The following is a 23,642-nucleotide window of genomic DNA, read 5'->3' as shown; positions in this document are numbered from 1 at the left end:
TTTTTATACAATGTAGGTAAGTTTAAACTTAAACAAGTTGAAGCATTCACGAGTTTACACAGATACGTAAACTATATGTGGCTTCCATGCCATACAATTTATATTTATGTTTACTAAATTATTTATTTTTGTTATTTTTATATACTTTGTTTGATTTTTCTTTTTTTACAAATATATTTTAATGGTCGAAGGATTATTTCAAATATTTTGATAAAAGTACCGATCTTATAAAAAGTAAACCTAATTCAAAACTTTAATTGTAATCTTGCTTATATTATAAATTTATAAACTAATGTCATAATGATTTTGCTGAAATTTGACATAGTACAAAGTCTTGAAGAACACCTTTTACATTTTTTTGAATAACTAAAATGATTGCATTTTTTTCGTACATTGCACAATTTCTTTTTAGAACTCTTTAAAAATACTAAATTTTTGTATTGTAATTTCGTGTGCCATTATTTTTTTTGTTTATATTTAGTCAGACAGTAGACTAAGTAAATAGTATATGTACGAGTAGCATCAATGAATAATGTCAGTGGACTACTTGTCTAGAAACATTTCTTGAAAAACGTAATTACTTCAACAAGAACAAGTCAGTCGATTGCAACTCAAAGACGACGCCGACTGTAAGAGCTCGTGTAAGACAATGGCCGGAGCGGACATTCTCACGGCTTTGCTAAATACTACGAGGTACTCTAGATAAAACTAACAATATCTACTTACTATTTTTATTTTTAATAATAAAAAATAAAACGTTATCTTAGTATTATTATCTCTACTATTATGTGTGATGCTAGTACAGTCAAAACCGTTTATGGCGACATCGTTTAGAACAACATACCGGTTAAATTGACCAAAATCAAAGGTCCTGGCTGAATGTTATATACATATCTTTCCTATTAATACCTGTCACCGGTTGTTACAACTATCGGTTTTTACGACTCAATATGAGTAGTCCCTTCGATGTCGTTATAACAGATTTTGACTGTATATACATATCAATGGCTAATAACCAACTGAAACAGAGTTCATCTTATAAAATCACGCTGGTAAATTTTTCGTTGATTTAAAGCAGTAACTAAACTGATATACATTACATAGATTGTACTCACGCTGTGCGAACTGCAAACGGCATAACATACGACGACTCGGCTGATTTCTTCAGTAATCAAGTCGCATTCATTTCCCCTTATTTCCAATATGCTGCGCCCTCCCCCCCTCCCCCCTCCCCCCCGGCTATCCCGGTCCCGTGGCGTCCCGCGGCGCCACCTCGGTGGTCCGCAGCCGTTCCACGGGGGGTCCATTGCTAGGCTAGAAACCTTTCGCTCGGAAAAATATTAAGTCAACTTTACTTCTCAACACGACAAACCAAACTCCCTAGATTGCTGCGTGAGGTGCTCTCCGCCTCACATATCACCCCACAATCGCATTCGCAACTGCTATGATTTTTTTTTTCAAAAAGAACTAGAATTTTTTTGAAGAAACAAAGGTAATACAACTAGAGTATAGTTCTGCGTTTAATTTTGTGTAATTTTTATTATTTCGTAGGTAAGTACATGTTGACTCATTTGTATTTTCCCTGAAATCATTCTAATAGCGTACTTAGACGTTACTATTACGTACGTTACGATTTTATAACGAAAACTTTGACTCACTCGCAATTGAATGCACATTATAAAATGGATGCGTAATAACTACAAAAAAGGCTTCTTAAAAAGTAGTTCTTTGAGATTTTATAAAATGTATGGGGTAAATATGAAGTTGGAGTTGCAGTATAACATTACGATGTTTTTAGGTAATCAATAGTTCAATGTTCAACCTACAACTAATATGTAAATGCTGTTAAAGTAAAATGGAACGTACACAAGTAAAGCAGTTTCGCAAGTAGCGGAGTGACGTAATAAAAAGTAACTCGAGACGAGACCGTAATCACATTGTGACTGCCATCTCATGCCTTGCGCAACGCGGTCGCGCGGTGAGACTGGCAGGGAGTGCGACAGTCCCGGTCTGTTCCGTCGATTTGTCCACGAGGACTCAGCTTCACGGCAGCGAACTGCTGCAGGTTGCGAGAACCCGCAGTAGGGCTGTGGGTACTCAATTACTTTAAATGTAATAAGTCGGTCACAAATACCAACAATTAGTTAGGTAATTAGCCAAACGAACCCCCTCCCCCCTCCGCGGTGACGGGGCGCGCTGAGTGCCTCCACTTCGTTAGCTCCTCGATGTATAAATGTTTGCTTTGTCCCGTTTGTTTTCGCTTGTCGCAGGTAAACATTTGGCGCACTATCAAGTTTCACCCGCTCTGTGCGTGGTGGTCGCGGACCTCCGTCAGCCGCCACGCCGCACCTCGCCGCGCCGACACGCTGTCGGTAGCAAACTGATCGTTATCCTTCTACGTATCGGTTACATGTTTATTATGAAACATTTTGATAAGGGTACGTTAATTAAGGCAATTCTCTTAGCTGGTTGAAGTTTATTTAAGTTGAAGGACGTCGAATATGAGAGTATGTTTAACAGTAAACAAGTACGTCGAGGTCGGGAGGGTGTCACCGGGTAAACAAACAGTGATCGTTCACTGACGCGAGCTGCGTCACTCAGGATGCAGGATGGTCCTCGACAATGTCAATCAGTCGACTTGACAGTGCAACATATGATGTCAATAACCACCAGCTTAAGCTTTGTGTGCCTGAGCGCCGCCGGACACGCTTGCAATGGGAACTGTTGTGCAACACAACTGAGACTTGTACACGTATAAATACAGGATACAATAGTTAACAAAGAGTAGTAGTGTAATGTGAACGATACAAGTGTTATGTCTAGGTCTATCGGAAGCTGGCTAACGTGCCAAGTCCTGTCCTCAGCGGCGGAGTGGAGGCGCGGGCGGCAGGCGCGGCGCGGCGCGGCGAAGCGAGCGAGTTTGGCCGTGCGCCAGCGGACGTCCCTTCGCCGCTCTAATTTACAGATTAAATTGCTAAATTAGGCATTTTAGCAACGAGTTATAACAAGGAAAAAATTGATTATATCGTAATTGAAGGGAAATGAATGTATTCAAAATTTTAGTGTTGTGAAAATGTTAAAGATAAAATTAGTTAAATTGTTCTGATAGAAGTAACTTATACTTCTTAACCTTAGTGAAGAGAGCTAAACAAGATCGGACCCTTTAGTATAATAACACGTTGTTTGTATATTTCTCCAGAATCAAAATAATCTTAGCTTTGATCGTCTTATGTTCTTCGGTGCTAGAAGTCCCATAATTAACACTTTAACATAAAGGAAATTAAGAAATCTTATGTCTGTAATACTGAATTAATGGCCAAGGAATCGGTGCGTTTAGTTTACGACAGTACAATAAAAAACGAATAAAAAACTTATTTTAAAAAAGTTCACAAAGTAAATTACTACGCAGGAAAACAAAAAAATATTTCATTTTAATGATGATGATGAGAGAGATATAGGTAAGGTTCATCTGCTCGTGAATGAATTTAAGTGGGTAAGCAGTTGCACTCACTCTTTCGTCAAATCGTCCGTAATCGGATGGGCCAGTTGCATGTCATGACCGATACTAAAACAAGATGCATTGAATTGATCGCCAACCATCGTTACTCCGGTTGGCGCCCTTTGAGGCACATCACATCACCTTGCTGTATTGCTGGAGAAGTCGATGACATCTGCCTAACAATGGTTTTACATAAACGAAGCTACAGCTATGTACAATCTAATTTTAAATTTGATATGAATTTAATTCAATATGTAAAATGTTGGATTCTCTTGTGTGCATAAATACCGCATTGAAATCTCTCTTTTTAACGTAATTTTGTCACTAAGTTATTTGTTTTCTATTTTCCAGGTACGTAAAGAGACATCTGTGTTCCATTGTAACACGCGTAAGTATTTTCAGACTCATAAAATTGACTAAAAACACTCGGCCGAGTGACAGCGAGCGGTCGTTGTAGTTGTAGCGAAGGCGATGTACAGATGGCTCGCTCCGGGACTAGTCTCGCGCCAGACTTCGTAATGCAGCGCGCTTTATAACCGATGCAACAGGTTTGTTCCGCTGAGTCGCCGCCTATTGATACATGTATACTTTATGACCATCGACATCGCTCTCTCTGATTGCTTTTTTTTCATTGTCACCACTAAACAAAGCACTCGACGTTGAATTTGTTAAATTACCACAATGTGTGGTGACTGCGGCGATGTATTCAACACAAATTTTGTTGGTTCCCACGCCGCCTCCGCCGCCGCCACTGATGTGTGAGTTTTGTTCCTTTCATTATCAATTCGGAAACTGAATTATTAGACATGATTTTATCGCTCACACAACGTTCAGGATTATAGCATATATATTTTTTTTAAATCCTTATATTATTTGTAATATTTTGTTCTATTTTACATCTTACTTCTTACTAATATATTATTATAAATGCGAAATTTTAGATGGATGGATGTTTGTTAGAAGGCATCTTCAGAACGGTCAAGAGATCTTGATGAAATTTGGCACAGATGTACAACATAATCTGTAGGAAAACTTAGGCTACTTTTTAAGTTTTCTTTTAATTCCACACGGACAGAATGACAGGCGACAACTAGTCATCTATATATATAAAAGAAAGTTGTGTTAGTTACACCATTTATAACTCAAGAACGGCTGAATCTATTTGACTGAAAATTGGTGGGCAGGTAGCTTAGAACCAGGAATAGGACATAGGATAATTTTTACCCCGTTTTCTATTTTTTTTTTTATTCCGCGCGGACGGAGTCGCGGGAAAAAGCTAGTTTGTAAATAAAACGTTATCTTAATATATGACGTCAGATTTTTGTAGCCAACTCAATGAATAGTTGATAATTATACTATCTCAATTCGATGAAATTATTAAATTATTCACCTTAGAAACGCTTAAATTTGATTATTACTGTCACTTAGAGATTATAAGGAACGAAGGTTAGGCCTAAATCTCATACAAAAAATGATCACTTTTGTCTTTCTCTTTACATATATCAAAAGACTTAATAATAATAATTAGTCTGTTATTAATCATAATTTATGATTTGGCACGCAGAGAGCGTGTGACTTTTGACTTAACGTGAAGTTAGTATAGCGTTTAGTACGAGTGCAGGGACAAGATAGGCTGAATCGCGTCCTTCTCTGAGCAGAGATGAGCGTGACGTCGACAATTATGTTGAGCGACTGCTTCGTGTCTCGGGCCGGAATTGACCAACCGGCAACAACTTGATTTGTCTCTTTAGACAACTAGTATTACTATACAATCGGGCAGGATTTTTTGTCTAGCTATAACCCGTTTACGGTTGCTACCGTAAGTCTACTGAGTTCTGAAATTAATTTTTATTTGAGCCAAAATTATGTTGTTCATGAAAAATCTTCCCTTAGCCGAAATAACGAGAATTAACGATCGCATAGTGGAACATAAAAGCTGTAAACGCAATTTTCTCGACAAAGGTGTAGAAAGTGTTAGCACTTGCAGCATTGTATCAAATTGTCAGTACCGAACCGCGGGCAGTCGGCTTTTACAATTTGTGCTTTGTACAATTAGTGCACTCCCGCCGCCGCCAGTGCCCGCTACGCACTAGGATAGAACACTCTGCAGTTTTTTTGTGCGCATCAAATTGGTGTCGATACTCGATTGGTACGACAATTGTGTAAACTAGTGCTACGTGCTTTGCACCGTGCACGCGATGAAATTCAAACGAATGATGACAAGTACATATTTTAAAATTAATAATTATCTCGACTTCCAAAACGACTCGCTGTCAGTACATTTCGGAGCTCGGGTTATATCGAAGTCGTCACTTCACTCAACCCAGCGCCCGCTTGTCTTGGACTGCCTTCATATCTCGCTTCAGATATACGTCGTCGATAAACATCTCAAATTATAGAATCATATTTGACACGGACTCACTAACGCACAGGCGTCAGATGTGGACGCAATTGATTGCGATTGTAATCTTGTTCTCACGGCCGCAGTCCGTCACCGCCACCGCCATCGCCGCGCACTCAACTCGTGAGATTAACTTTATTGCCTCAGCACACAACCGTTACGCGAACATGCATAGCCGTTACTCCGAACCGTTAATATACACACACCTAAGTTTCCAAAGCTACATGTTAGTTCGTAATCCTGACCTTAATAAATAGGGCTCAAAGGTGAGTCCCGACGCGCCGCGCCGTAACTACATCTGTGTAACCCCACCTTAAAGGTTCACGTAATTGTAGTTTCAGGCAGGCTTTTGTCTCTTGCGCCAATTGTTTCATAATTTATCCAAAACTACTCTGGAAACTGGTCTAATAGGGAACTACCTTAATTGGGAACTTTTGAAACTTGTACTGTTGTAAGATCCAACTCTAGCATAAACATTCACAATTTTTTCCTCGTATCATGACTAATCGCCACACGACTTATTTAATAGAAAGTAATTAATATTGTCATAAATGTTAATTACTGGCCATTGAGGTTGGTGCACGGACTCTAAACTAAAAGCCCGCGCCCACGCCGCGCCATGCCGCGCCCACGCTGCTCTCGCCGCTACTTGCGGAGGCGGACAGAAAGGTGAGACATTTGATTGCCTGTAGAACAATGTCCACTGCAAACTGGTTCCATGTCATACAAATATTAAAACAGTGTCAATGTCGTGTCTGACAACTAATTATATTTCTCAATACGGATTTATTTACCCCCATATTAATACCTAATCTTAATTCTTGATATATAACTATTATTTTGACATGCATAGCTACTAGCTTTGTAACAGTGTTCACTTGTAAAAACATAAATGTCTTTCCAGTAACAAATGTGCAGCACACAACACTATATCGTCGCTTCAGCGCATCGTTTGTCACTCATTGCTCCTCTCTGACTATCAGCAGAGCGCCCTACCCCCACCGGCTTTCGGGAGGAGTCTCCCACTCCTCGGACATCTGAATAATTCAATTGGAAGTAGCATTGCTGCCACTGCTGTACTGTCTTTCAAAGCGTTTCTTTTTTTTCTACACTAAGAGCTCTCGAAAATCAATTTAAACAAATATGAAATACTAGCTGTCGCACGCGACTCCGTCCGCGCGGAGAAGAAAACATTATAAGCAGCCTATGTATTCTTCCAGACTATGGTCCGTTTAGCCTTTCTGGAGATACATTCAAACAAACATACATCGATCCATCCATCCATACATACATTCGCATTTATAATATAAATAATATTAGTACGATTATAAAACAATGTAACGTGTTCTAAATAAAAATAGAAGTGTATTCGCTAAACCTTTGAACAGTGTTATTATGTTTATCGTATTTTCTACTTCAAAATTCCTCAAAATACATCTGGCCGTTATTAGGAAATGGCAAGGCGGCGACAACGCTTCACCTGCCCACAACTGAAGTAACGCAGCGCGTCTCCGGCAGTTTTAACCAATACGACAGCTCGAGATAGCAATGTTAAGCAGTACATCATGTGCCCGGCGCGGCGTGAAGCCGACAGAAACTTGATTAATGGGTCTCGGTCAAGAATATTACTCGTCATTTCGTAATGTTATGGAATGTTCAAAAATTGAAGGCGACGTGTGACAGGTGACAGGTTCCGCGTTGGTGTCTCAATGACAGGTAGTGGTCGAGCGCGAGAGGTCCATTGATACCTCCGCACTGCGCGGCTCGCTGCTGCCACAACCTTGTTATTTGAATTCACTGCCACCGCCCCGTCGTCTCGCCTCGCCCTCTATGAGGCGAAACATGTACATATTTATATCTACGGTATGATTTTAAAAAAGGTACGACCTTATTATTTTCTAAATTATACCTTCGTTATTCTCGTATTGAAATATATTTCTAAGAACAAATATCAATATAATATGATGGTGGCATCCCCAATTCTAATATGACCGTCAAACAGCTATCGGCAGCGCTGAGATATGGTGATAATAACAATAAAAACTGAAGCGTCAACGTCAAGTGTGATCCTGTGCAGAAGTGCGCTCAGCCGTGTGGGGGGGGGGGTGCAGTGCGGACTAAACCCACGGCCTCTCGCATCACGTTCTAACTCATCTCCCAAATCTCCGTACGACCGTCCAAATCAAAGTACGTAAGTATCTATGTATAAATGTGAGTGCAACATTATTAATTGGCTTATCGCTTCTCGTCTTAAAAATATGTATCTCTCGACGTTCCGATCTTTTACTTTCATTATGATCGATAAACAGCTCATTTTTTTAGTTTAGTTAAGAAAAAAGTCTACGACAATGAATCTCATGAGATTGTGTTAACATTTCAATTGAAATTTTTCCTGTGAATTAACGAGAAACAAACCGAGCTTGGGATAACAAAAGTGAATTCAGCGGAGAGCCTCGTGTTTATCTGAGTATCAGAACATAAATATTGATGAGGCCTTCGATACACAAAGTTAGAGATGCGCGGGCCGCGTGCCGCACGCTGCGGGCCGCGTGCCGCACGCTGCGGGAACCAATTCAGCCTGCAAAAACAATTTTCCTTTAGTTCAATTTAACTACTAATCAGTATTTTAAATAAAATTAATATCAGTTAAAGTGATATCAACCATGGTACTCTTTGTTTTCGTTTAATGACGCCGCCTTCTACTCAACCGCTAGCTGGCACTAGACACGCCGACTAGCCATCCAGTACAACCGGTTACCACTTTTTGTATGTTTTGTGTACTGTCAGCTCCCTCTACCTCCTTTTACTGCGTGCAATACAGAAATGAGAGCGTGGCTCAGAGGTTAAGCACTTGACTTGCAATCTGCTGGTCCTGGGTTCGAATCCCGCCATGTACCAATGTTTTTTTTCTTCGATTTTCTTTTTACATATTTACATTTATCTGACATTCTTACAGTGAAGGAAAACATCGTGATGCAACCTGCACATATCTGAAAAGAAATTGAAAGATATGTGTGAAGTTAACCAACCCGTAGTGGGTCAGCGTGGTTGACTATGGCCTAGTCACCCCTAACTTGGGGTAGGCTCCGAGCTCCTCAGTGGGGACGTATAGTGAGCTGATGATGATGAATATATGTAGAAATGACGTACAGATATAATGCATTATGCTTTTCTTAAGTGCAAAATAAAGTAAATAAGAGGAACAAGCAGGGTCAGGGTGTCGGTCTACAAACTGGTGTAGTATTGTAGGAGCTCGATTTCATTTACACTCACGAGTGATATAGTTAAAAGTACAATTGTGCAGTTGTCGCCGCTTACTTTGACTCATGCATATTAATCGGTTCAGCGGGTGATTTGTAACTCGCCCGTCCCGCGCCCTGCGACCCGCGCCACGCCAACCCCCGCAATCCCCAGCCTATAAATTAATTACCACCGAGGCAATTAGGTAATTTGTAGATGTGATTGCATTTAACGCCGCGCAACAGTGACACCGACTATTCACTGAGAGCCTTGTACAGATGTGCGCAGAACTTGCACACATACTGCTGGTATATGTCATATGTCCAATTATAAGTTTAAATAAATAAGTCCTATAACATTAATGTAAAAGGAATTTTAAAATAAAAGTTTTTTTCTGTCGTAATTTTTTGAAGTTCTACGTGACGACATAAACACTTTTAAGATTAAAATCTCTAAAAGAAATGTTTCAAATAATACGGAATCCCGCGAGAAGTTTCACCGGGTCCAGATGTGGTCCGTGCGGCGGCCTTTAAATAAAATCACGACGTTAAAAACTTGGGGCGCCTCTCGCGAGACGAGACTCAGTCGAACCTCTCACTTATCGTGTCTGCTACATTTTGTGCTAATTTTAAATGTCTTACTCAGGGTGTCGACTGCAGTTATATTATATTAAAACATATTGTCTCTGTTTTGTCACAGACAATGAAAGGGATGGCAAAAACTAAAATATCAACTAATACAAAAATCAGTGCAGTGGAATTCTCCGATTAGATTACCTTTGATTATGATTTAAATTTAATTTTAAAGAAATTTTTAACAAAAAAAATGGCAAATTAGATTTTTTTTGAGTTTTCCATGTGTTTAAATTCAATTTTAAAACGTGTGCGTCAGGTGGCGCGACTGGAGCCGCGGGTGTGGCGCCGCTCGACAAGAGTCGCTGATCTTTAATTCATCGCGATAAAACTCGTAAATCTAAAAAACGCGCCGCCGCCGCCGCGAATGTGATTCACACCGAAGCAAAAATCAATGCAGCGTGCGCCAGTGACCAACGTGTGAAACCGACATGCGTACACGCCGACGTGCCGACATGCCGACATGCCTCCACGCCGACGTGCCGACATGCCGACATTCTGCGGGTCAGTACACTCGATTAAAATGTTACATTTAAAGGTTGATATATTTTTTATCATCATGAAACTGTATGTTCAAGCTGTATCGTTTTGTCAACTTGTTATTTGTTCCATAAATTCAGAGATTTCGTGAAATAGAAAAAAATAATTTCACAAGCTGCAATGTTGTTAAAAAATAATCACGATGAATATACTATAGCATAGATGTACAGCTTATACGTGTAGTGCCTCACAATATTCGCACTTGAATTTTCCTTCATCCTTCAAAGGACGCGCCGCGGCCGCGCTGCGAGAATTCTTCCGTTTCAATGCAACTAAAGCGCTTCCCTCCTCTCTCTTGCGAAACTGTGGTTAGGGTACAACACGACATCACTGCTCTCGTCTCACACTCCACCTTGTGATTGTAACCATAGAGGGACCCTGGGGTGACTACCGATGTTAGTCTTTCTATGTCTTTCGAAACTTGTGTTGATACACCCATTGCCGTTCCACACATTCCCTTTGAAAAAACATAATCAACAGCAGACGAACCTGTTGCTGTTGACATTTGATTCATATGTTTTTTTTTCATCAAATCTCTCTAGATTTGAAAATATTCTCTTAATGGGAAAGAAATAAAATCTTTTTGTTTATTTTCAACAAACAAAAGCCGAAATCGTCGGAGCGGCAATCTCGTTACTTAAGCCGCGTATGGACGTTTACGATCGCATTGCTATCTGCTATCTGCTATCGCCCGCCGGATAAAAACCGCCACTCGCCCTAATTTATCGCCCAATAAACGCCCACCCCGCGCGTCCTGCATTCCCCGCACACATCGCACACTGCGCTCACAGAACATTTAATGAAACTAGAGTTCAATGTTTAACAAATACAACTTTGAGGATAACACTTAGGGAACATACCCATACTACGTGACCTATTTTTTAAGATTTTTCGACCCCTCCCTCCCCTCGGTGACCATTCGTAGTATATGCCAAGACCCCCCCCTCCCCCTTTAGTTTTCACGTAGTAATTCATAATTATGATTTTTAATCATTTCACAGGCAAAAATTGAAAAAAAAAATTAATTTGACTCATACTCGTCTTTATTGCATAAGACTGCAATAAAGACGACTTCCAAAACACATAAAACTTCTTGTAGCCTCCTGGATAGAATCCGCAGAGATCGCACGCGAGACAGGTTGTCCACTGCACCACCATGCACCAACTGTGAGTTTACAAAGCGCTAAACACCGCGCTATATTCGAATATAGGTCGAAAAAATACGTGATTTCTCTCATTAAAATCGACTACGTGACAAAAAGCTGAACCACCCCCCCCCCCCTCCCGTGACTGACCGTAGTGTTTTAAAGACTCCGCCCCCCCCCCTAAACGGGTCACGTAGTATGGGTACGTTCCCTTAGGCCGTAAATTGTAGAACGATCATAGCGCGGTAACTTTGAGAATTTTATTGGAACCTTTTTAATTTTAATATTCGAAGATAATTGAATATAATGTAACAATAAACAAAAGCATGCATGATAGATATTATAGTTTATGAGAATAATCGAATGATGGAACTCCCGCGCTCTAGTTCAGTAGCGCTGACGCTACCTCTGCCTAGGAGACATGGCGCTATAGCTGGTGCATTCTACATCTCCACGTATTTACAAATATTTAGATATCAAACACGTATCCAGATACGAACACCAAGACGCTGGCTAATGTATTTACACAAGTAAGTCAAAGCTACCGTTAGTTGAGAGACGTTATGTGTTTGCGTGGGGCAGGACCCTCGCAACCGATCGATGGGCGGACCCTTGCGAAACATGAGCCCCGCCGCGTGACGCGTGTGTGACGATGCTTTTATATTCGTCCTCTTAATTAGCGCTGATTTCACGACCCATCTGACTTAACGGTGTCGTAAATCTATGTGACCACCTAATAAAGAATTTGTCGAAGAAACGGGGTGATAAAGGGATGTTATGTTTAAAAAAGACATCACTCGTGCCGTTGTGTTGTCTCTAAAAACTCTAAGAAATTCATGTTACAAACCATTCATTTAGGTGTCCATAAATATTGTGAACCGCGTGGTGTTTGAAAAATGAAACATTACTACTTTCTCTTACTATCTTTAATTTGGAAAGTAAATCTTGTTAAGTGTAGAGTGTAGCGGTGTTTTGAAAAACCAGAACACTAGGAAAACATAAAACACTAGGTAAGCACGTGACAGTTAAACTTGTAGTTAAGCGAGGCGAGGCAGGACACGTTAGCATAAAAGTGTAACTGCCAAAACTTCAAAACAAACCAAATAAGTGCGGAGCGAGCATAAAACGCGTCATGTCTGAGGTACGTAGCGCGATAAATGTCAATCGTGAGTGTGAGAGGTCGTGATTGGAAACTCGGTACGGCAGCGGGCGGCGACGGGCGGCGACGGGCGGCGGGCGGACAATAAAACCGTACTAACTCTTCGGTGCTATGAATTTCTCGCTGCAGTTAACGTTACACTGCGGCCGCACGATACTTGGCTCACTGCGTGTGTACACTTTATTAATCGCGATATTATCACTGTCGATGTGGTTTTTTAAATGTACATACGAGTACATAGATGAGAATTTATTATTACACAAATAAAAAACATTACTAATAATCAGCACGTCATAAAAGACATAACGTTAAATTCTTCTCGGGATATTATTGCCTTTTGCACATAAAATACTATCGGAAAACGATTTGAAGTCCAGGCGGCCTGGACGCTTTGAGATGAAACAAAGAAAAGTTTTTGTAACTTCTGCAAACAAGGGACAACGCTTTTAAATAATATCTATACATACAATCAGTCATAAAACAATGTAAGCCTCCACGAACATAGATAAAGTCATATATTGTAAACAAGGTTCCATGTACATGTTAGATATCAACAGAAATCAGTATCGATTATTTTGTAGACGAAGTCGTGTCCGTGTCCGTATAAGTCGAGGGATTGAACCCGCAATCATATTCTAGCATTTGCAAATGTAACCAAAGTATGATGTTAACATTCTGATCACGGCGAGGGCGGCGGGCGGCGCGCAGAGCTGCTAGTCCCGCGGGTATCGGCACCTCAACAGCGAGCTGCCGATGTCGTCTGCACTCCGGGAACCGTCATCGCGCTCATATGACAAGTATGTGCAATATTAGAAAGAAATAAAAAATTAAAAAATTAAATAATATAAGTCATAAGAAGACAAACAAAGCTACGACAAGAAATTTATAATGTTTTATAATTGTATAATTATATTGTTAAAACATTAATATATCTAATATATAAAATTCTCGTGTCACAGTTTTCGTTCCCGTACTCCTCCGAAACGGCTTGACCAATTCTCATGAAATTTTGTGAGCATATTCAGTAGGTCTGAGAATCGGCCAACATCTATTTTTCATAACCCCCCCCCCCATTTTTTAACTGCGCGCGGACGGAGTCGCGGGCGACGGCTAGTCTAATATATAAAATTCTCGTGTCACAGTTTTCGTTCCCGTACTCCTCCGAAACGGCTTGACCAATTCTCATGAAATTTTGTGAGCATATTCAGTAGGTCTGAAAATCGGCCAACATCTATTTTTCATTTTTTTTTTAACTGCGCGGACAGAGTCGCGGTCGACAGCTAGTTATATGTATATATTGTTTTAACATTAAAACTTTAAATTATTCTTGATAATAACGTGTAGGTAATGATGGTACACAAGGACGAATTGTTCACTAACACTTAAAATATACATCATAATATGACTGGATTTCAGTAAAATAATCTCCAGCTCAGCGCACCCTCTAGTCACGCTAGGATTTATTATTCAGCAGTGGCATGTGATTAGCGTCAGTCATAGCAGACGGGGTAAATACACTCAGCTCCAGAAACACATTATTATCGATTTGTAAAACGACAAGCCTACAGTTGAAGCGAAGCGAATCGGTAAATACTGTATTACCATCCGCCTGGTTACACGTCTGCCTGGACGCCACTGCCACGTGCCTCGGCCAGGCACTGGTCACCTTTATCTCATGCCTGACCGCACACCAAGCGCGCGAATTAAACATCTGCCTCATGACAGTTATGAAAACTGGCGTTGGGATTCAATTGCACTCATTTTCGTTTCTTTGCCTAGTAATTTAGTACGTAAGCTCAACACGATGCGGGGAATAACATTTAAACATTCACCGCACCGGCGATCTATAATTTGCCTGCCGGCAACATTAATTCAGTACAAAGGAAGTAAACGAGCGCACGACCTCTCGTCTTGCAAAAGATCTACTTCGCGCTTATTGTCCTTTAAAAACAGAAAAACTTTTTTGTCTTTTTTTACTTTTAATGCACAACCTTTCAACGGCCATCTCTCAACATCCTAACAAAGTTTCATCAAAATCTGCCATGATTTTTATTTTTATTCAGTGATCATTTTGTAATTTCAAGTTTAACTTCTAAAAAAATATCTTAGATGTATACTTTTATTGTAACTGCAAAATTGTTGCAATGTTTTAAATGGCGCTCAAATATCTTACTACGGATTTATATTCAGTAAGAGCGGGACTCGACTCAACTTGACGCGCTCCTTCACAAAAAGCTTTTCATTTCTAAACTTGTTATGAAAATGTGTATTGTTGAGAGACACTTAAACAGATCTCAAGTTCATTTCTTACAAAATGTTTTCAGTTTAATGAAGGTTCTTGATTTTAATAATAAGACAGTTTCTGTGTCGCCGCGCCCTGTCCACTGAGTATTTGTGTATGTGTGTGTTGTGTGCCTACGTGAAGACATTCCTTGTTTGTCTTCTTGTTTCAAATATTCAATTTTACGAAATGTGACTATTATATGAAAATTATACAATGAAAAATTATGGAAACGTTTGTAAATAATGCAACAGAAATGTTTAGAAGCGAACGGCACACATGAAGAATTAATACGAAAAAATCTTCAGTTCCACTGAGTGGAACTAATCGGAGATGTGGGTGATATTTCTGTGCAGAATCTATATGTGATTCCGTTAACGCCATCTCAATTCTCCTGCGCTTATTTCGAGCGCACCTTGACAGATGTGCACCGCACTGACCTTGCCAAAGAGAAGAAAAAATATGACAAATGCAAGTGATTAGTCAGCAACACGCGCCTCGCGGCTCATTAATCTCTTGTGAATGTGTGTCGTCGAGACATGCCAAGCGATGTTCGGAGAAGCTTTTTGCTTTTACATCTGCCTGGTGGATCATTTCGATGCAATATGTGCACAGGCGTTGCCTACATTTAGTATGTACAATTTTTTATTGAGGTTAAATAAACACAATTCTATGGAATACTTATTCATATTAAATTATATTTCTACTAATGACTATGGCCTAGTCACCCCTACCTTGGGGTAGGCTCCGAGCCCCTCGGTGAGGACGTATAGTGAGGTGATGATGATGAAACACAATTCTGTGTCATCAAGCACAGACTAAAGCAGACGATATCGGATTGCAATGAAATACAATACGTATCAATATTCTTTATTCCTAAAGTGACACGTTTGTTATAATTTTGCATCACTTGTCTGCGGTACACAAACGGCAAATTGTAATTCATTGAGTTCTCAGTGTCATACTCTGCAATGAAAGTCTATAAGTTTTGTCGTAAACGCAATCGTTAACTATATAATTTCAATCATGCTTAAGTTAACTGATGCCGCGTGTCGGATTTTAATGAACTCCCTGCGGATATCCCACATAATATATGTAGTCATTTGCGATGTGCCTCGGATAGCGCCGCCGTCTCCAGCCGCAAGCCGCCATTGAGCTCGGGGAATCGGTTTATTATGAATTACTTGACACCTGACCCGCCGCCGCCGCCACCGCCTAGGCGACCTCAATGGGCCGCTAATAGAGTGGCAATACAACTTTACCTGCCGTCAGCCGCACGTCTCTTAATAAAATATGTAATAACTTGACGACACTATAAATCTTCTGATCAAAGAACATTTGCAAATGTTTATTTTAATGAAGACATCATCTTTTTTCTTCATTGTCTTAAACCTAATCTGCACGTGTTAAACAAATGTACCATGTCCCCGTTGTTTGTTGCATGTGTCGTACATGTAACATCTATATCGGTGTCATTACTGTAGGTACTTATGTAAGTGGTAAGAAGCGCACTGAACGCCAAAAATAATACTTGCTAAGTGTCGCATTGTCGTAAATAAACGTGACAGCATGTCAGGTTGTCGGCCGTCAGCTGTCTGTCGGCCTGGTGAAGCAGTGGAGCCACACTACCACGAGACCTGTGCGACAGTCAACATTGTCAGCTATATTTTGTGAAAAAAACTACCGTTAAAAAAGAAGCTTTTGTTGTATTCTAACTGAAAATTTAACAATGATGAATCAGTGTTTTTAGCGGGTTTGTATGTACGAACACTTGCGGCCCGCGTGTGTATTTCTTTTCTAAGAGGACAAAAACAAAGCTATAATAAATGATTGCAGTAATAACGCAATGCTAAACAGTTAATTAACAAAGCGGCGGTTTTCCCCGAGAGGCGTTGCTGTCATCCCGCGTGTACCCGCGTGGTGCTAGAGATGTGCACATACGGTCCGCTCCGCTCCGGTTTTTGTATAATTGGCCCGAATTTTAGTATTAAAAATGTTAAGTTTTGCTTTAAAAAGCAATTTCACTTAAACTATTGCAATTAGAATTTTTTAATGAAAACTAGTAATTAACTAACTAATTAAGTATATAATTTTATTGGCACATACATAATGTTTACATTTTTCTTTCACGATATCATATATATCGAGGCCAAAGCATGTGTCAAAGCATGTGCAAAAGCTAAGATCGTATCGCATCGACAAATGCGCATCCCTTCCTACTAAGCGTCCGGTCGCTCGATAACGCAAAGCTGTTATATTAACGCTGTCAACTCATTAATTGTCAGTCTTCTTTATCATTTCCACGAACCGCACGAAATGACAAAACTTATATTATTAATTTGTATGTTTGTACCCGCGGCGCTGGCTCGCTGCAGCCCGCGGGCGGCGGTGCAATCCTTCTCAAAGTCGGTGGACGAGTTCTCCGCAGACTTGGTGCAAAAGCTGGCTCAAAATACCGATGACCACTTCGTGGCCTCAACCCTGTCCGCCTGGACACTGCTGTCCTACACTTCCCTCGGCGCCGCGGGCACCTCGCTGCAAGAACTGAACTCTGTTCTCCGAATGAGTTCAAAAAAAAGTTGCGTCAAAAAATTCTTTGAAATAACAAAAAAAATTTACTCGCCAACTGTCGGGTCCGGTTTAGAAGGCGCTTCGGCGATATTCGTCAACAAAAACATGTCGGTTATTGATAAATTTCGAAGCCAAGTGAAGGAAGCCGGAGTCGGCGAGTTGGTAGAGGTCTCTGCTGACGACCGCGAGCGCGTCGCGGCGGCGATCAACGAGCACTTCAAATCCGCTACCAACGGATCCATTGAGAAGATCGTGGAGGCCGACGATTTGACAGATGTCGCAATGATAATCGTGGACGTTCTCCGATTTAAGGGCGCCTGGACAAAACCTTTTCCTACAGATGACACGAAAGATAGTCCGTTCCACGACGAGGGATCGAACGAAATCGGTCGCGTCAACCTCATGACTCTGACCGACTTTTTTAAAGCTTGGAATATGGACGATATAAACGCCACGGTGGTCGAGCTGCCGTACGATGATAATAAATTCTCTATGTACGTGTTCCTCCCCTACGCGGACACAAAGTTGAGGAATGTTATAGGTGCCTTGAAAACAACTAGTCTAAGAACAATAGTGGAACGTTTACAAAAAGTAGAGGCTCAAGAGGTAACCGTGAGCCTGCCGAGATTTAAGATTTCCTCCAACATTGACAACTTGAAGGAGCTCCTAACGGCGATGGGATTGAGGGCGATGTTCGACAGCAGCGCGGCGAGCTTCCCGCGGGTGTCTCAGTGGCCGCTGCATGTGTCAGCGTTGCGGCAGCGCGCAGCAGTGCTCGTGTCGGAGCGGGGCACGGCTGCCAGCGCCGCCACCGAGGCCGAATTCTCCTTTAAAAGCTTCTCGCTCACCTTCACCGCGAATAAACCATTCTTCTTCGCTATTGTGGATAATGAAACAAAAATTCCTGTATTTGAGGGAGCTTATTCCAAGCCGAGTGTGTACTGAGCGGGTACTAGTAACATTTTTATTCTTATTTGTGTATTTTTAATTTATTATCCTGTTACATTTATTATTTGATTTATTGTTCTAAATCGTCGCTTAGATGATTCCTACAACAAGGACTAAAATGTTATTGATATCTAATGTTAATTTTATGGTCTAAAAGCCGGTGAGAGGAGAGGATAAAATTCGATTATGGAAAATTATCAAAGACATGTTTATTAATCAATTATATACGATAAAAATATGCCTCAACTAGTGATCATATTGCCGAAGGTCGACCTCCCTGCTATCCTTTACTATTATAAATCCTTGGTTCACATAAAGAATTCTAAAAATACCAATTTTCTAGTTTACAAGTCCCGTTAAATGAGAAGTATTTGCTACGCATAAATATCGATTACATTTATATCTTAAAAAGTTATATTCTGTGTCTTCTCTCTCCAAATCTCGACCCTCAAGAGCCAGTAGAACTTTATCAGGAGTACTGTTACGCGTTATTTAGGTGAATGTACATAATATAGTTTGTTTGATCTACTTTAACTGCGTGATTGTTTACTTAAATGGATTATACTACATGGTATAATACATTTAACTTAACTATCACGTTATCTGACTCCGCCTCCGTCTTATGTCAAATTAAATAAAACCGAAACTTTGTTTAAGTCGCGCTTTGATAATGCCGGGATCTGTTTAGTCGCACGGCGCGGTGCGGCGGGATCATTTTGTAGCGTTCCCGGGACGTATTAATCCTTGTTAAGACCAATAAATTATTCGGTATACTTCAGTTGCTCCTTACACAAGAGGCGCGCGATTCTATTAGCCACAGTTGATACCGATAGCAAACAACTTGTTTACTTTCTCTTTGGAACTCGTAGTCGGCAACGCGGCGTACAGCGGCGAACCAAGGGCCTTTAGACAACTTTTCGGGTTAGCCACACGGAGGCAATAATTTATTACATAAGACAAAAGAGTAAGCGGCTACTTGAATTCGCCAAAATAGTGTTGTGAACGTTGCCCATAGACATCTGCATTTGCCGATGCGTTGCCTACCTTCAATCCACAGAGGAGGAGACGCAAAGAACCCTTTCCCCTTCACATCGTCCCCTCATCTGCCAAATCCACCCACCTTTCCAACCCTTCCCGTTGGGCCGATCGGCCTACCGATCAAACGGTCGAATGGGAATTTCATTTCCTATTCTTTAAAGGTTGATTTATTAATTCAAACATCATTATTACGTTGTTCAGGAATTGTTGCATGAAACAACTCCTCTTATATTGTAGTTATTACGAGATACGCACTCAATTGTCGCGTCCCGAATCCCTCGAGCCGGCGGCCGGCGACCTAGTTCTGAAAACACCCTAAACTGCTCTAAACCGACCATTATAAATTCAATTATGGGATTAAGATGCTGACAATTCGATGGTCGGGACTCGATGGTGAGCGGGCGGGGTCGCACTGGGGTGGGACTAAGCATATTGCTTATGAGTCTCGGCAGGGCGAGCGATCCGTCAGTCCCACAGCCGCCGCCACACACAGTCGAAACACCTCGGATTCCACGGGGACGGGATTAATGGTAAAATTGATTCCTTTCTTTGTTTGTTTCCTCCTTACCTTTCTATTGAAGGTGGGCAAGGCATCTCATTAGCTCATTGCGTATACATAGTGAACTCTGCGCCTCGCGGCGACGCGGCGGTCGCTTCACGTGAGTCTCTCCTTGTTCGTTGACAGTCAAGTCAAAATGTATTTCAATAACAATTTAAACAGGACAATAACAGTTTATTTGATAAACATGATCATTTGTGTTTAGTCGTAAATAAGGAAAAGTGAGCTTGATGTAGCGTGTACAATTAAACAGTCACGTTTGACCTTGCCGTGACTTTAGCCACCAGAGGATGAGCCACACATACGCTCGCCAGCCGGTGTACGCCTAATTATGCATTGTGCATTATGAAACCTTTCACTTTTATTATGATATTCGTGTTTTTTTGTTTATGTTTTTGTCTTTTATGTTTTATGAACCTTTATTTTACGGCCTGCTAAGTATAAAAAAACATCCAACTATAGGTAAGTGGATAGACATGTACTTTGGTGACCCAGCGCTTATCGTTATCAAACGCGAGTACACCGCGCCGCCGTCGTGTGCGCGCCATGGTCTACTTGTGGGTGATTTGCACATATATGTCCGGTACTAATAACGTCTCCTGCTGTCGAATCCTACCACCATATCCCTCGAATTTACGTACCGCGATCGCCACATGCTCAGCTCTGAGGATATCCCTCTTATAATTGAATGCAATCAGTAAAAACAGGTGTGACGCAGGATATCAACGCACCGTACACACGATTCTATTGATATTTTATCAAATGCCGCTCATCGAACATAGAATAATTTCGCTTTGCGTTTGCTGGCGTATTCCCGGGACGAAATGTGACGTGTCCACACAGCTTCCGCAGATGGTGAGTTCCCGCCGCGACCTCACTGCGCTCTCAGCGGATGTCGTATCGACTCGCCGCTACTCTGCCTATCGGCAGCGACATACGTCATGTCATAGCCTAAGGATCAAAGAAAGGGAATAACGTTATAATAACACATCTTGTGTATGCATTTATAAACGTGGTGAATGTTAACTAAGGACAGCTATAGTAATTATCTGTTCCATTTCCACACACTAAAGCATTTCAAAATATAAACAAATGTATCTTTAAGTTAATTCAAAACCCGTTCTTAATTAGGTATATACATTAATCAAAAGTTGAAGACAATTTAGACTCACTCTTATGAGATATTGTGTAAAGAGAAATGTCGTCGAGATATCACAGTTACCCACATTACGATGACCATCAGCCATAAAGTGATTCTATGGCCAAAGGAGAAGTTCTCTAATATGCGGTGCGTCGCACGTGTGGTGTCCGCCGCTGTTTGATGCGACGGGCGATGGGTCGACGGGCGACAGGCTTTGGCACCCGACGCCCGGCGCCTGGCGCATTGCGACTCGTAAATTAATCCCACATCATTTTGGCACGTAAATACAGAGGCTCGGGCTCTATAGTGGCGATAGGTAGCGACAAGGACTCAGCTTAGAATTTATATACGAGGCGGCGCTAGTGAACTTGGCGTACGATCCTAATACCCTCGTGTTCTATAATATTAACAAACTGATAATAAAACATCAAGACTATTATTTTGCTCGTGTTTATTGCATTTAATAAAAGTAAAGCTAACTTCAATAGTGACTAGTGAGGCAAGTAACGAGGTATACCGTCAAAGTATGGGACAGAAACGCCGCCCTGCCGCCCTGTCACCCTGTGACACGTCTGTCCGTGTTCGTTTATCCGTCTGCGATCACAATTATTGACGAAACATATTACAATCGTAAAAAAGCCAGAAAACATTGTGATTGTTTTAATTAACACAAAGTAAATAACACAAAAATATATGTGCTATGTTTACTATATGTTGGCTAGTTAATGTGCAGGAATGTGAAATGTACTTGCCATTGGCAGCAATTACTGAGTTCGTTTGAGCTTAGAATTCAAGATATGGACGAAAATGCCTTCCAGTGTCGCTCTCCTCTCGACGTCCTTATTAATAATACATCTCAGAGCTCCCCTCCCCCATTCACCCCGCGCCGCTTCAAATTAATTACAGCATTCCACCTCGCCGGCCTCTATTGTAATCACTCATTAATTTTATTTGAAGGTGCGAAGGACATCGTACATGGCACTTGAGTCACTCCGACCCCGCCCCCGCCCCCGCCCCCGCCCCTGCACCTCACTCATGCATCCTAATATTCAAAAGACGTCGACGAATTTTGAAAATACCGTTAATACATTAATGGATTTGCAAATTTTCTCTTCATTGCTTTTAAAAACATTAAATGCAAAATTATACAAAGGGAACTTTCATTTTCATTCAAATTATCTGGTTCTCGAGCGAAAATATTTTGGAGCTACGACAAAACGACAAATTCAACAGAACCACATAAATCATTCAAATTGAAGTTCCTCATAAACTTATTTTTACAGGAACACGAACTGAATGATCATGACAGAAATGAAATCCGATGAAAGATTATGTGTGGCTTGTAAATACATGTAATATAACAAGGGAATAAATACCACAGAGTTAAAAAAGGACATTTAATTAATATCTGTTGAAGCTAATATGTAAAGTGAAAAGACCACTCCACTGCCGCATTTAACCGCATCCCGGTAAAATATTATTTACGATGAGGTAAGATCTGTGTGTGTGTGTGTGTGTGTGTGTGTGCAGGCGGCGGGGGGCCGGTAGTAGCGGATGCATTGACAATCGCAGAGAATTGTAAGGCTGTGGGCACGAATTTAGCGACGAGCGGTACGATATACTCGTACTTCGCCGCTCCCGCTAGTTTCGTGGTCGCGGCATAACTTTTCTAGCGTAGCGTCGCATGCGCTTGCGCGCTCTTGATCTAAGATTTGAATAGGATTCCAAGCAACACTTACAAAAGTTTGAATTTTATTAAATGAAGGGGATCAATAAGTAAATGAATAAAAAACTTTTGCATGGTTCACACTTCCACCGGCCAGCGCCGATCGCCCGGCCCGCCCCCGCGCAGCAACACGCAGTCATGCCCGGAGGGGGGCGCACTCTCCCTTTCCTCGTATCTCCGCCACTATTTACATATCTTAGTATTTCCCATGCATTTAGATGACTGAATATGACATTCGGAGATGTTCGACGACTGCACATGTGCTCGCTTTTCTTGGGAATAAATTTTAATAAGTCGGATCTCATTTTAGTTTCTACGACAATACTGAATATATGAATATAGCACTACTACTCGATTTCAAACACATTTTTGTATAGATGAAGAAACCGTGAAAAGTAAAGTTTTAATGTTGGTGATATTTTGCTATCCGCAGATATCGTACCGTCTCTTGAATGATTGCTGTGAACATTCCGAAATAAGTACTGTAGACATAATACTCAGGAGTCATCACTCAGGGCAGCTCGGAGTATCTAGTCCCGTCCGCCGCGCGTACTGGGCGCGTGCACGCAGCGTCGCCGCCGCGTGGCTGGCTGCGTGCCTTCCACGGACACTTATATCACAGTGTGAAGTGGGTAAAGCACGAGTAAAGATATATGCAGCCGGATAATCGGATCTGTCTTGTAACAAGTGCAATAAGACTGCACACATGCAAGTTCACATGTAGGTACGTGTGTAGAATGTAATATAATAGATCTGAAGAAA

At 41.1% G+C, this 23,642-nt stretch overlaps 2 protein-coding genes across 2 annotated transcripts in view; both read left to right on the top strand.

Annotated features, from left to right (window-relative positions):
- LOC106709132 (collagen alpha chain CG42342) overlaps window positions 1–23,642 on the top strand; it is a 64,979-nt gene that overhangs the window by 26,380 nt on the left and 14,957 nt on the right. The window lies entirely within an intron of this gene.
- On the top strand, window positions 17,164–19,860 carry LOC106711739 (serine protease inhibitor). The gene has a single exon (XM_014504139.2). The coding sequence runs from the start codon at window positions 17,214–17,216 to the stop codon at window positions 18,411–18,413; it is 1,200 nt and encodes a 399-aa protein (XP_014359625.2). The 5' UTR covers window positions 17,164–17,213; the 3' UTR covers window positions 18,414–19,860.

The sequence above is a fragment of the Papilio machaon genome, chromosome 9 (assembly GCF_912999745.1).
Source record: "Papilio machaon chromosome 9, ilPapMach1.1, whole genome shotgun sequence".
NCBI classification, from domain to species: Eukaryota; Metazoa; Arthropoda; class Insecta; order Lepidoptera; family Papilionidae; genus Papilio; species Papilio machaon.
This window is presented reverse-complemented; position numbering and strand designations above follow the sequence as displayed.

What these genes read in the sequence shown, in the direction of transcription:
- LOC106711739 (XM_014504139.2), top strand. Translation starts at nt 17,214, where the DNA reads ATGACAAAACTTATATTATTAATTTGTATGTTTGTACCCGCGGCGCTG.